General features: G+C 40.3%; 1 protein-coding gene across 4 annotated transcripts in view; it reads right to left on the reverse strand.

The window, feature by feature from the left end:
- Nucleotides 1-14,065, reverse strand: part of PCDH11X (protocadherin 11 X-linked) — a 1,146,051-nt gene that overhangs the window by 150,294 nt on the left and 981,692 nt on the right. The window contains exon 7 of one of the 4 annotated variants that reach the window (XM_075940734.1): nt 5,982-6,363. The exons of the other annotated variants lie outside the window; for them this stretch is intronic. Within the exon in view, the coding sequence (XP_075796849.1) occupies nt 6,326-6,363 (38 nt within the window). The 3' untranslated portion in view covers nt 5,982-6,325. Of the gene's footprint in view, nt 1-5,981; nt 6,364-14,065 lie in introns of those variants that run through there. 4 annotated transcript variants of the gene reach the window in all.

Raw genomic sequence — 14,065 nt, forward strand, 5'->3', positions numbered from 1 at the left:
TTCAGCCCAAGAGCAGTTTTATTTTTGAGACCTTCTATGCAAAGTCAGAACTTCCAGCAATCGTTTTTCCTTCGTAAAATGTATATTAAAATGGAATCTGGAATCAAGAATAGAACCTCGCCTAATGTCTGGAACTGGGTTTTTTTTTCTTTTCGTTTTTTGTTTTTGCTTTTACTGTCTTTCATAACAGGAAAAAAATCCTTGTTTTAAATTAGTTTATCATAATGAGAAGTATGGCTTTAATCACATTGTATCTCTGCCTAGAACATTTCCATGTTTTGTTGTCTTCACCACTCTACCTTCCCCAAATCCATGTTCTGTTCTCTTTCAGTTTGAATATTTTAATTTAAGTTTCAGCTTGTTATCTTCTAAGAGGGAATATGTAGCGGTAAATATAGATTTCTAACTTCCCTCCAATGATTCTTCATATCTGACAGCACAAACCTGGTAACAACTGCTTACAGCTTTGCAAAAAGTTGGAACCTGTTTTTAAAATGTTCTAAATTGAATGAGGGTTTTTGATGATCTCTAAAATCCTACCTTCCTCTCTGCACACGTAAAGGACTCGAGCAAGATGAAATATTATTTTAGCAGGCTTATGGTGTAGAATGTACATCAGTTTGTGGTAATGGAGTTGTAGCTAATGGAGGGAGGGACTTCCCACTCTATCAGAGTAGGACAAATTTTGTAGGCTAGCAGTTACACTACTCACTTTGACATTGACAGTGAAATACAATCTTTGGTACTATTTAGAACTGAGAGGCTGTAGATTCTTTCATAATAAATGATCATTAAGTAAGGAACAAAACACTTTGAATCATTTCTGCCTTTTGTCTCTCATACTGTGTATCATTTAGGATTATTGCTATATGTGATGCACTCTATTTGGATTATATATACAAAGTAGTGTACAGGAGTGATTAAATTCAAGTACTGAAGGTGCATTCAGGAGATATGAATGGATTGTCTCATTCAGTTTGCATAAAGAAATAATGACACCTTCCTACATGCCAGTTTTAAAAATGTGGCCTATAAAAAATTTCAATACATTTATTCTTTAGAAAAATACAGCTTGAAAAATATCCTGGTTGTAAGTCCCCTGTTTCTTATCTCCCATTATCCCACTCCCATTGTCATAAGCAACTATCCTATTTGTTGCTGGTTCACAAAAGAGTAATATATATCTGCCGAGACACTGAGATAGAGAGATTGCTTGATATGGATATCAAGAGACCTACAGTATAATTTTCACAGAACAGCCCTGGTCATCGTGAGTTTGAGTGTGTTTATGTACATGTGGGAATATGAAAAACAGTATTTAAGAATCTTAAAGTTAACAATAAAAATTAAATACTGAGAATTGGCCTGTAATTAAAATTGATGACCCAAAACAATAAGCCCAATCCAAACAACAATATAGACCTTTCTGCTTTATATGGTATAAACCCATCCTTAAATATTAGAAGATGGTTGAAAACATTTGCTGGTGTAGGTTATCCCAGCTGTCTAATCCAGGGTTTTCTGCAATTTCTTCTGAAGCAGCAGGTACTAATTGCTGGATACAGGATGCAGAATAAAACAGAGACAACTGGTGTGATCCATTACGGCTCTTTCTATGTTCCATTCCCATGACTCTCTGAATTCTGGAATGTTTCAAATTCAAATCCAGAGTTTTCATTTAGGTATGCAATGCAAACCCAGGATTAGTGGGAGTCAGCTGACTCATGTTAAGGCTTGGGCATCTACATTGTATTTTAAACTTTTGAGAAAGCTTTTCTAATCCATGCTCAAATGTAGGGGTCTGGTATCCACACTGCAGTACATAGACCCAAGTTAAAGTAACTATATCCCAAAAATCATAGTGCCATTCCCTCACCCCCAAAATGTGGCCACTCTAGCTCTAGGACTGTGGTATACTGAGGGGAAACTTTACTGCCTGCCCTGCCCATTACCAGGCAAAATTTAGCTTTGCTTGATTGCTTTGCTAGCCATTATAAATGCAGGAGGCTCTCTAATAGTGCACTTGCAGATCAGTGATCAGAAGAGAAGGGGTTAATGCTGACCTGAGCTGCTGCCATTGGTAACTATGGGGTTGCTTTTTTCCTGATTGTTGGGATAGAGGACTAAGAAAGTTGCCCCCTACATACTTCAGGCTGACTCCCAGGACCCAGGTCAAGCAGAGCTTTGTGTACACTGCAAAGGACCCTATTTGACCTGAGATTAGATCCTCCTCAGCCCTGGATTAGCGCAATTGCTTCATAGAAAAGTTCCCATATCAATAACGAGATTTAACATTATGTTTATGAAGACAGAGATCCTACTGCAAACTATACAAACAGCAGAAGAGGACATCAGAGCAAATAAGTTTAAAAATAGAAACAATAAGGCCCCTGGTAAAAAGCTCACAGAATTCCCTGCTTTCTGGAGGGACTGTTGATAAAATAGCCTATTACAACATGTTGAAAAATGGCCATGTTTTCACAATGTATGGTATCCAGCTGCCTAATATATTAGAAAGCACTCAGATGGCAGATTGTTTTGAGAGAAGGAACATAACTTTTATTAATTGTGTAAGAAAACAAATCAGACTGAGCAGACTATGAAAATACATCATAAACACAGAGTTTACTTAAAGACTTATTACAGTGGTTCCTTGTTTCATGAACTATCTTTTGGAAAAAAATACTTTGTACATTATTTCACTTGGTAACTCTTCAAGTCTCTCCTCCATCTTATACATAGTACCCCAAATGAGTCATTTTCATCAACAATCTGATCTGATCTGCCATAATAGCTTAAGTGGAGAAAAAAACCTTTCCTGTGAGGTTCAAGGTATTGCATATTATGACAGAACTGCATAGAACAACATCCTTTAGGATAGACCAGAACTGGCATAAACATAAATCCTTGCACAGAAATTGACTTCCAGGCCTGTTACTGAATTAGAAATCTGCTTTATGTAACATTGTATTTGATGTACTAAAATCTGACAAGGATGACACCACAGCTGGTAGAGCCAACCAGTGTGTTAAAATAGCTTCCTCACCATCCTATAACTGTGCCCTGACATATGTCTTGTGGTACTGCCAGAAAAACTTTCTGCCATTTCTCAACCACCCCCAGCACTGATTTGAAGTCAGAAAGCTTTAATATTGCTGCAGCTGTCAGCCTAGTATTTCCGGGTGCAGTAAGGTCATTCTTTAGCATTCTCAACCTTGAGGCTTTCCAGGAAAGAAAGTAACTGATCTCTAGACCTCTAATCAAATCTTGTACACTGTAGACTAGCTAGGAACAAGCACCTTTTCTTTTGTAACCTTGACTCTTCCTTACCAAATGGCCACTCATTGGAATTTGGAAATTACAATCTGCTTTGATTGCTAAAATTTAATTATTAACTTGCTTCTTGCTCTTTCATATATTAACTCTTATGGTCTGATATTTCATCTTTCTCTGTCAGTCTCTGTTCTTACATAGCATTGGCCTCTCTGCCGAGAAGTCCATTTGTGCCGGTAGCTTTGCGATGTAGACAGTAAGAACTGGATGGAGCCGATCAATTCGTAAAGATAACTAACAATGCATATTATTGATGGATTTCCACTCCATATGGCTGAATGCAGTGTCTTGCATGTTCAACCGTATAGAGTGGAAATCCATCAACTACACAATCCTCTCTGAAGCTTTTGAAAATGCGTATTAGTGTTATTGGATAAAGAGCTGAATTGAATTAATAACACAAACATGGTTTAATCATGTTTGCATGAGTCATACTATAATGTTAAACATTTAAGCATAATCGAATAACTTCTCTTCTGGCCTTCCTTTTGTTCAGTTTGTGAATTTCAGTTCTATGAATTTCTTTGTTTGAAATTTTACAAGGGGACATGTACTTATGGCATATATGATAAGTTTTTTGTGTAGCACTGTTCAGTCTTTTAATAATTTGGTATTCACTTTAACAGTGCAGAAACATTTATACTCCATTTATGGAGTCTAAAATTTTAAGATTACTATTTCATCTCATTTACCCTCTGTTTTCTAAGGGTACGTCTAAACTACATGGCTCCATTGACAGAGGCATGTAGATTAGTTTACACGAAAAAGGGAAATGAAGCTGTGATTTAAATAATCGCGGCTTCATTTAAATAAAAATGGCCGCTGCACTGTGCTGATCAGCTGATTGTCGAGTCAGCGCGGTAGTCTAGACAGGGATCTAGATGGGGATCTGCCAACCCCAGAACCCTTCGTTGGCAGATCCTGTAAGCCAACGAAGGGTTTTGGGGTTGGCAGATCCCTGTCTAGACTACCGTGCTGAGCCAACAATCAGCTAATTGGCACAGTGAGGCAGCCATTTTGATTTAAATGAAACAGCAGTTATTTAAATCACAGCTTCATTTCCCTTTGTCATCCTGCCTTATGTACATGACTCCGTCAATGGAGCCATGTAGTTTAGACACACCCTACGTGAAAAAAGTTGTCAATTCATATTGGAAATTAATATATACACATTTCATGTTCCAACGTGAACTTTTTAAATCAAATAAAACTTTAACACCCCTTTTCTTTTTGTATCAGGACAAAAAAGAAAAGGGCTTACATTGCAGCAAAGGAGGTTTAGGTTGGATATTAGAAAAAACTTCCTAACTGTCAGGGTGGTTAAACACTGGAATAATTTGTTTAAGGAGGTTGTAGAATCTCCATCAATTGAGATATTAAAGAGCAGGTTGGATAGACATATGGTGCTTGGTCCTGCCATGAGGGCAGGGGATTAGACTTGATGATCGTTTGAGGTCCCTTCCAGTTGTAGGATTCTATGATTTCAGCACTTACCTATGGTGTTTTGAAACAGTCTCTGGATTCACTCTTTTGCAGGTTGAAAACAAGTGGACTAAGCTTCATCTTGAATTGTATTTTTGTGCAAGCTACAAAACCTTGGACAATTGGTTTACGGTTTACAATGGTAATACCATTTTTGTCCACTTCAACCATTTGCAGTGAAAAAAGGCCTGACTCTTCTCTCATTCCAGAAGGAATCAGGAGTAACAGCTCAGACTCTATAAAACAGATCGGAAGCGAGAGGAAAATGAGGCTTCTGGAATCTCACACTTCCATGCAATCCTTGAGCTAATCCTGATAAATTTAGTTGATACATTTATTGTCACCAGACAGGATTTCTCTCACCTGCTTAGAAGCTCTTGATGATACCCATAACACCCCTATCCCCCCCCCCCCACACACACAAACATATTCTTCCAATAGTGGCCCCAAACACCATCTCTGAAAATAGTGCTCCTGAAGTGTTTGTGGTAGCAGTGTTTCTTCAAGAGTACAGGCAGTCCCCGGGTTACGTACAAGATAGGGACTGTAGGTTTGTTCTTAAGTTGAATTTGTATGTAAGTCGGAACTGGTACATATTGTAGGGGAAACTCTAGCCAAACATTTCTCCAGAGCTCAGTTTTATTCTCCCACACCTCACTTCCCTCAGTCCTTTATTCTCAAGCTGAGATGTCTGCTGAGAAAAGCCGCTCCGCGTCTCCCTGGTCTGCTTGGGGAAGCGCTAGCTTCGCATCTCCCTGGTCTGCTGGGGGGAAGCAGCTAGTGCGGGGTTGCCTCACCCTGTTTGTAAGTAGGGATCCTATGTAAGTCGGATCCATGTAACCCGGGGATTGCCTGTACTCTCCTACTCCTTAGCATGAAATTTAAAGTTGATATTTACAGTAGATCTTTCTGGCCCAATTAACTTTTTAAATGCACTCATTCAAATTCCTTAGTTATAAAAGAAATGATTTATAGAAAAACAATGCAGATACAGAAACCATAACATGAAAAAAATGGACTATTTAAAAAAAAAAACTCAACACATCTTTGTCCAATCTTTATTGTGATTATATTTCTAAGTTATTTCTAAGCTTCTTCAGAAACAGGCAATTACTAGGCAACAGGCTAAGCCTTCATGAACATCACTGCCATTTCAAACCTCTGCTACAAAGCTGGTGTCACCTCACCTCCCATTATACAGCTCTGTTTCACAATCTGGATTTTCTAAAACAAGCGCAGCTCCAAATACACTTTCCTTGGAGGTCAATTTGTCTATGTCAGCTTCCAAACCTGGGACTTGCATTTACTTCTACTCTCAGTGCAGTACTACTTTCAAATATCATGAAAAACCATTGACATGCAAATGGCTTCTTTTAGTATGCTGTGCTATTCGGAAGGCTTGCAAAAGGACCCTAGGAGACAAAGACATATTTTGCAGAAGCATGAAGTTGGTAAAGTGATGTACGTAGCTCTGATGTTTGTAAAAGCTGAACCCTTTATTCAACAGAGGTTATATGAAGATGGAAGTTCTAACCGGATGAAGAAGTCCTAGGGGGAAAAAAATCACAATTCTCAAGGAAAATATATGCAAAACTAATATTTCCCTCACTAGTAATTAAGCTATATTTTGCCACAGAACACTTCACTAACGTGTGATTTAACGCTGTCATTTGCATCAGCCAAGCGAATAAATGTAAGCAGGCCTGCCAACAGCAGGTGGGAGCAAAGAAAGCAGCTGCCCCAGGATGCAGCGATTCAAAAGGACCCAGGGCTGCCTGCCATTAGTCCCCTTAAATCACTACCAGATCCTTGCAAAGCGTGCCATGGACAGCACGAAAGGGCTGGGCAGAGCAGAGGCTAGCCCCAGCCCCACCTCCTCCTGCCCAAGGTCCTACCCCTTCTGAGAACACAAAGCCGGCTTCCCTCCACCAGGCACAAGCACTTGGCAATTCTGTAAGCTCCCTGGAACATGAGGAAAACTGAATAAACTGAGACCCGAGGTACAGGCATCAATTTCTCATTATAAAATATGGGCCTAAAGCTGCAAACCACTTTGCACCCTTAGCCATTATTGATGTCGGGATGCTTATGACTTGGCTGGTTTGGGAGCTGAATATTATGTGGTAAAGCCATGCCAAGGAGTTCAGGAGAATGAGAAATATTTAAAAGACTTCATTTAAATGTTGTGCTGATCTGAGGGTGGGGAAGTCAGGGGATGTCTTGACTTTAGCAAAGCTTTTAATAAAAAACTTTAGAAACCGGCAAATTTCCAAGCCAGGAAAAAACTTGTTAAAAGCAGGAAAAAAAAAAGGAAACTAGCACTTTAAACTGGGCTGCTCCTCAGATGCTCCTCCCTGCCCCTGCCAGACATGCGTGCAGAATGTACCTGGGGGCAGGGTGAACAGCTGCTCTGGCCTCCTGACACCAGGCCGCATCCCGGCCCCCACCCCGCAGCTCGTGGCCGCCCAGCTGCCCCCCTGTGCCTCCTGGCCTCCTCCCCGGCAGGTCAGAGCCCCAAGGCTCCCAGCAGCCTGGCACCCCTGTGGCTCGTGGCTGCCCTAGTAGCCCCTCTCCTCTGCAAGTCAGCCTCCTTGGGGCTCCACCCCACCAGCAGGCCGCCCCCACCAACTCCGCCCCCTGGCTTCTACTCCCCCTCACCAGGCCCTCCCATGGCTCATGCCCTCCCCCCCAGCAGGCCACATCCAGGCCCCTGCATGATTCCTGCCCCCCATATACCCCGCACAGCTCCCCCCCGTTTCCCTCCCCCGATACCCGGAATTTTTAGAAAACCGGCACGACCTAATCCCCGGGCATGCCAGATAACACAGGTTTTGGTCAGCAAGCTAGGGAATGGCTTGGATAAATGGACTGTAAGGTGGATAGAAAGCTGGCTAGATTGTCAGGCCCAACAGGTAGTGATCAACAGCTTGATATCTGGTTGGCGGTCGGTTTCAAGTGGTTCTAGGGCCGATTTTGTTCAACATCTTTATTAATGAAGCTTTAGGGGGTAGCTGAGTTAGTCTGGATGGGATAAATTTAAAAAACAACAAATGGTCTGGTCTGGTCAGATTATAGACTAACAAAACACGTCAATGGTATTATGAGCTTTTGTGGGCACAGCCCATTTCTTCAGATTACCGGAGTTTTGAGTTTAGAATTTGCAGATCCAAAAGAAATAGGGGAGAATGGAGATGGGGGAAGGAAAAGAAAGAAAGGGAGCAGGAAACAAGGAGCAGAGGGTATGAAAATATCAAAGGGAAAAACAAGTAGGCAGAACTGGTACCCTATAAGCACCTAAAGATTGAATAGTTAAAAGAAGCAGATAAGGACCACCCAGGAGCCACTGACCCTTTTCAATTGTCAGGCTCTGGGCAATTGACCCCTTCCCTCGTCACTTCAGTGATCCAGCTGACAACAAAGAAATGGGGAGACATAATCCCCAGGTGTATCGGATAACACAGGTTTCTCTGTATTTTGGTCAGCAAGCTAAGGAAGTATGGCTTGGATAAACGGATGTAAGGTGGATAGAAAGCTGGTTAGATTGTCAGTCCCTAAGCCTAATCTTCCCCAACCTCTTCAACCTGTTCCTATGTGCCAATCCTGTTGATTCCTCCACCCTTTGAAGCAGCCTTATTTTCCACACCTCCCCACTGCCTGTCTCTGCTTTTCAAACCAGTCTCCTTGCCCAGAAAGTTTTCACTCACTGTATCTCCCAGACTTAGTCTTCTTACTCTGCTTATTCCAGTTACCCCCCACCAATTGTCCAGCTCCATGTGCCATCTCCTTGCCCAGCCAGTTCCAGTTCCTCCATTCCAGCTCCTCATCTGTTCTCTGTCTCCCCTACCACTGACTTGCCACATCCATTCTTCCAGTCTGTCCTCCATTCCCACTAACTTGGCTTAGCAAGTCCTAGTCCCCCATTTGTCTCTCAGCACCCTTGCCCAGATATAACCTTCACCCCAGTTGCCACTTTTTCTCTCCTCCGTCCCGACTAGCCTCCAGTCTCAATTTCCACCCCTGCCCCTAGACACACTGTCCACATCTACTATTATCCTTCCTTTTCAGGTCCTTCTCTTTCCTCCTCTGCATTGGAATCAGGTGGATTCCTCTCCCATTCTACCTGGGCCAACAGGGAAATTGCTAAAAGCAAAGCAAAGTCAGGCTCCATGCTCTTAGGTCTGATGACCAGATCAAGGATGCCTTGAAGCAGAGCTGTAATTGTAGAGAATCTCCTGCTCATCCCAGGAGTGGAGCATGTCCAGAGTGGACAGGATTTGGGGAGAATTTAACTGTGAAAATCTAAGAATTCTCTACCGAACACTTTCAGTTTATCAAAGGCTTGTAAGTAGAAGTTTTGAGCAACCTGAATATATACACACTCATAGACTTTAAGAAACTTTGATTTATTTTGTAAATATCTTCACTGCTGGAGTTCTTAATAGAAGTGTCCTTAACTGTGTCATTAACAGAATACTCAAAACAATCCAATCCACTACGTTAAAGCCACCAGGAAAATGATTGGATAGAAAGTGTTCTAACTTGCTTTATGTTTATGTTCACTAATTTAAACATTAATAGCTCATAAATGTGTAACTTATTCTCTTTTAATGTGGTTAGTTTTCTTTCTTCACTGAAGATTATTTAAAAAGCCAAATTTGATTTTTCAGATTTCCCAGATCTTGGGTTAAATATTTCAGTTGGAACATATGCAAACCACTTGCATGCCAATAAACTGAGTTGGGGCTCATTCCATTAGATTCACTTCTAGGCTGAGACCAGGCATGGAAAATATCAGCCACGCAGGAACTTTTCTGACAATGTTATGAGCCAGAATGCCTCTAAATATGATTGGTTCAGTACTGACTCAGAACAAAGAATACCATGTTCTGAATGACACAACCACTTCATGCAGCATCTGGATTTTCCTCAGAGTTCCAAGCATTGAACTAGCTCAATCTTCTTTAGCTTCATTTTTGGCAGTGTCACAGCTTGAAGTCGTACAGCAAAATAAAATAAAATAAAATAAAATGTCTGGCACAAATGGGATTACCTCTTTTCCCTGTATAGAGTGTGAAAGGATCAAGCTGTCCCTGTGAAGGAAGCCCTTCTGATCCTGTGTAAACCACTGTCTGGAAAAAGGTCCTCGGCTGGTGCAAACAGTACCAGCTTCATCAACTGAGAACTACCCTGTTCTTGTTTCTAATATTGCAAGGTGGTAGAAACATCTGAAGGTGTGTTTTTGATTGTTAGCCTATGACATTCATTTCCATACCACTGATTAACTGAAGTAAGTTCATAAATTGTGATGAGTTGTTTCCAGCAGGTGAACTGTGTGATAAAGATCTGACCATGTTGGATCAGATTCTCTGGTCACACCACCACTTTGTACCATTCAAGCAGGGCAAAGTAGCTGATCTGGCCAGATATGGCTGATGGAGAATTTTCCTAGTTGAAGAGTAACTCTCTACAGATATAGTGATAGAAATGTAGCCGTGTTAGTCTGAGGAAGTGGGTCTGGCCCATGAAAGCTCATCTCCTCATAAACCTTCTTGTTAGTCTTTAAAGTGCTACATAGTCCTGTTCTCTACAGATATGAAAGTGACAGACACTACTTCTCACCTTCTTTAATTTAGGGTTGCAGGTGCAGGATCAAGGAAATACATTTGGCTCCTACACGATATCTCCTCCATATCATGCAGAGGTCTGGCGCAGAAGAGAATTTAGCCTGATCTATTTGAAAGCTTAGAGAAACTACAGATGAAAGAATTTTTTTTCTGTCTCATAGGAAAGTTTGACATGTTGACATTTGCCTTTGGCCCAAATGAAAACTCCAAATTGGAATTTCTGCAGTCAGACATAAGGGTTAACTCACATGGATCAAAATACAAGACTGAGGCCAGAGTCTCATCTTCAACTACATGATGTCAAGAGGAACCTTGTCTGGCTCCAATACATTACAATCCTAAACATTTTCCTGGAGCTTACAGAAAGCATGCACTTCAACTTACAGGGGCAGATACCACCAAGTAATTATGACTAATAGAACAAGTAATATTAACAATTGCAAAAGAGAAAAAGAGAAGGAGGCATACATGAACAGGAACTATTCAATACTGATAAAGATCTGACAATAAAGATTCTGCTAGCACAGGACAAAGTACATTTTGAACACTGCACAGAGTTCTGAAATTGTCACTGCAAGTCAACTGAATGACTGCAGATGTTGGTAACAAATGAGTCTCGTTAATTTAGCTATCCAAAAGATAATGACTCAACTTATTATGGGGAAAGAGGAAGAAAGCAGCAGCCTGTAAACAAAGCTAAAATAATGAGATTGCTACAATGTCAACTCATTGGAGAACAAGCAGAAAAGTTTCTGAAGCAAACGGCTGTGCTGCTTACTTCAACGTAGTCTAAAAAGGGGCAATGATAAAATACTATCTCAGAATGTTCAGAAATTGCTTACATGGCTATTATACTTGGCGGCTGTGTTTCATCACCTCTTTTTACATGGAGACTGAAAAGGCACCCATAGGATGTATGCTGTGGGTGTGTTTTTGTTTTATTTCATTGTCAAAAGCCACCTTAGTCCCAAAACCCTTTGTGGGTGGAAAGGACTGAAGTATTGCAGTCAGAAAGAACCAGGGGTAGTTTGAGATGCTATGAGAGGATCCTGGGGCTTCTGAGTGCTATTGGGGAGAATGATTGAGGGGGCCAGTGAGGGGTTATATGGCAGGAGCATGGAACCATTTAAATGCCTACAATATGGCTGGTTTTCTAGCATAGTTAAAAGCATAAAATGGTTTTGTGAGGGGAAAACCCTGGTGATCATTGTGGAGACCTTGTGGCCCTTGTAGGTCCAGATCCACAACCTTTTGCACCCTCACAGTGGTGAGAACCACAGCAAGCTAAGGAGAACCTACTCCAAATTATAGGCTCCATAGTAGCTCCTCAGCTGATGGAACTGGGACAGTTTGGAGTCCACTAGCCCCCAATGTGTAGCCAGTTAAAAGCCTGGTAAAGGACAATCTGGGTGGGGGGCTGATAGCAATTTTTTCCTTTGTTACAGTTAATAAAAGCTGTGGTGTGTCACTTAAAATCTATTCACTTCTCTATCCTCATTTTGACACTGTGTCCAATTTCCAGACTTAAACGGAGCTATAACGCTTTACCTCAGCTAGGGATTTGCTTCCTCAGCCCGTTAAGGGATCAGTCCTGCAGTGCTGACAGTTATAACTTACACTGAAGTAACTGGGGGCATGTCTACACTGGGAAGTTATTTCAAAATAACTCTCCTTATTTTGAAATAGCAAGCAGAGCATCCACCCTACCAAGCCTGTTATTTTGAAATAAGGGGCTGGTTATTTTGAAATAATAATTCCTCCTTGTGATGAGGAATAAGCTTATTTCAAAATAGTGTCATGTAGACATAGCCTAAGATATTCTTAGTAAACCAAACAATATATGATAAAATTTCATTGCTACCTGTGGGATAAAGGTGTCAAAGAATTTGGAAAACTGTGTAAAATTAACTTATTTCAACTTTAACAAAGTACTGTAACAAAGTAACTGCCTGCCATTAGGAAATTTCCAGTTTCCAGACTTAAATGGAACTATAACACTTTATCCCAGATAGGGATTTGCTTCCTCAGCCTGTTAAGGAATAATTCAGAGAGATTTAGGAACACAAAACCCACCAAAAGGCAAAAGGGTTTTGACAATTTCTCCATTATTGTGCAACTTTTTAGACACGTAATAACTGGTAACAAATTAAAAATGTGTATCATGTTAGTTCTGTGAGATAATTACAGAAACAAGAACTATGAATTCACAACATACAATGAAGGACTTGTGTGAAAAAAATACTGGGCTGAAAAGAGATAACTGAATGAGTATAGACAGTACTTTGTACTTTCCTGTCACCTATTTTTAATGCATTCTAAAACTGTGTCTGTTAACTTTTCTACACAGTATGCTAATGCTGTATCATAATCCAGAAGTACAGCAGGATTAATGATAGAGTTAGAAATGCACATGCAGTATATTTTAGAAATGTCAGTGAAAAGTATAAAATCTTCTTTTCTTACTGCAGAAATGCTTGGTTTATGAAGAATATGATTTTATAGAGATGCAAAGCACATAGAAATATGATGGACAAAAAGAAATAACAAGATATGCTTTCATTTGATGATTTTTTTGGATTTACAATCCAAAACAAACACTCCACAGAAACATCTTTTGGTTCCAATACAGTTTTTGAAAAACTTTATTCTTCATTACAACCTACTGCTTCAATCTGATTTTTAAAAGAATTAACAACGCATTGTTGTAGCAGTACTTTGAAATTTCATATATGCTATTATGGAAAATAAAGTCTGCCTAAGGCAGCCTGTAACAAAGTGCTTGCTTTTCATCTCTGAAACTGCTATTCCAATCCAGGCTAGACCTCAGTGATCAAAACATCTTTCAAATCTGATCACATGTGAAGGAAATCAAAATAAATAAATTCATTGGGTCTGTATCTAAGGAAGATGAAATGTGTTTCACAATTCAGTAGTCAAAGATCTGCCCTGTTAAACTCTAAGACTGGAAACAGAGGTCAGAATATGAAACAATTTATGAATTAATAAAATGTTTAAAATTAGTGGACAAACTCTGACCCCAAATACAAGTTGTTTAATGTTAGTCTCAACTGGCACAAAATTTACAGTTTCTGTAAGATCTACTGCGCGAGCTCTCTTCCATTCCCAACACAGAGGCTATGGCAAGGGATAGACTGTTGCGCTAGGAGTTCCTGGCTTCTGGAACACCTCTTGTGTTCTACAGCAACTGGTGCAATGGAGGCAGCCTTGAGGCTCCTCTTAATTCCTTGAGTTGCAACAGGACTGCATAGCTATAGAGACAGATGACTAAAAGCCACATTTCCTCTAACTATTTTAATGTTTGGTTGCTCAGAAACAAAATCTTTCTATGCTGGCAGAAAACAAGTACGTTCTCCTCTTTTTATCTATGAAACTAATATCCTGTTTATAAATCCCAGCATCAAACAGAGTTCCCCCTCGGAATCTGCTTATACAATCTTGTATATTTGTGATATGTCATTTACTGGGCTCCCACAATACATTGCACTGGTTTGTGTTCATTAAAATATTTGCTGCTGGAAATGATTACAAGCAGCTACTATATTTCTTTTGTCAGATAACATTATTTGACATTATCTTATGGCAACCCTATAAATAACTCAGGAATC

Source organism: Pelodiscus sinensis, chromosome 13 (genome assembly GCF_049634645.1).
Source record: "Pelodiscus sinensis isolate JC-2024 chromosome 13, ASM4963464v1, whole genome shotgun sequence".
NCBI classification, from domain to species: Eukaryota; Metazoa; Chordata; order Testudines; family Trionychidae; genus Pelodiscus; species Pelodiscus sinensis.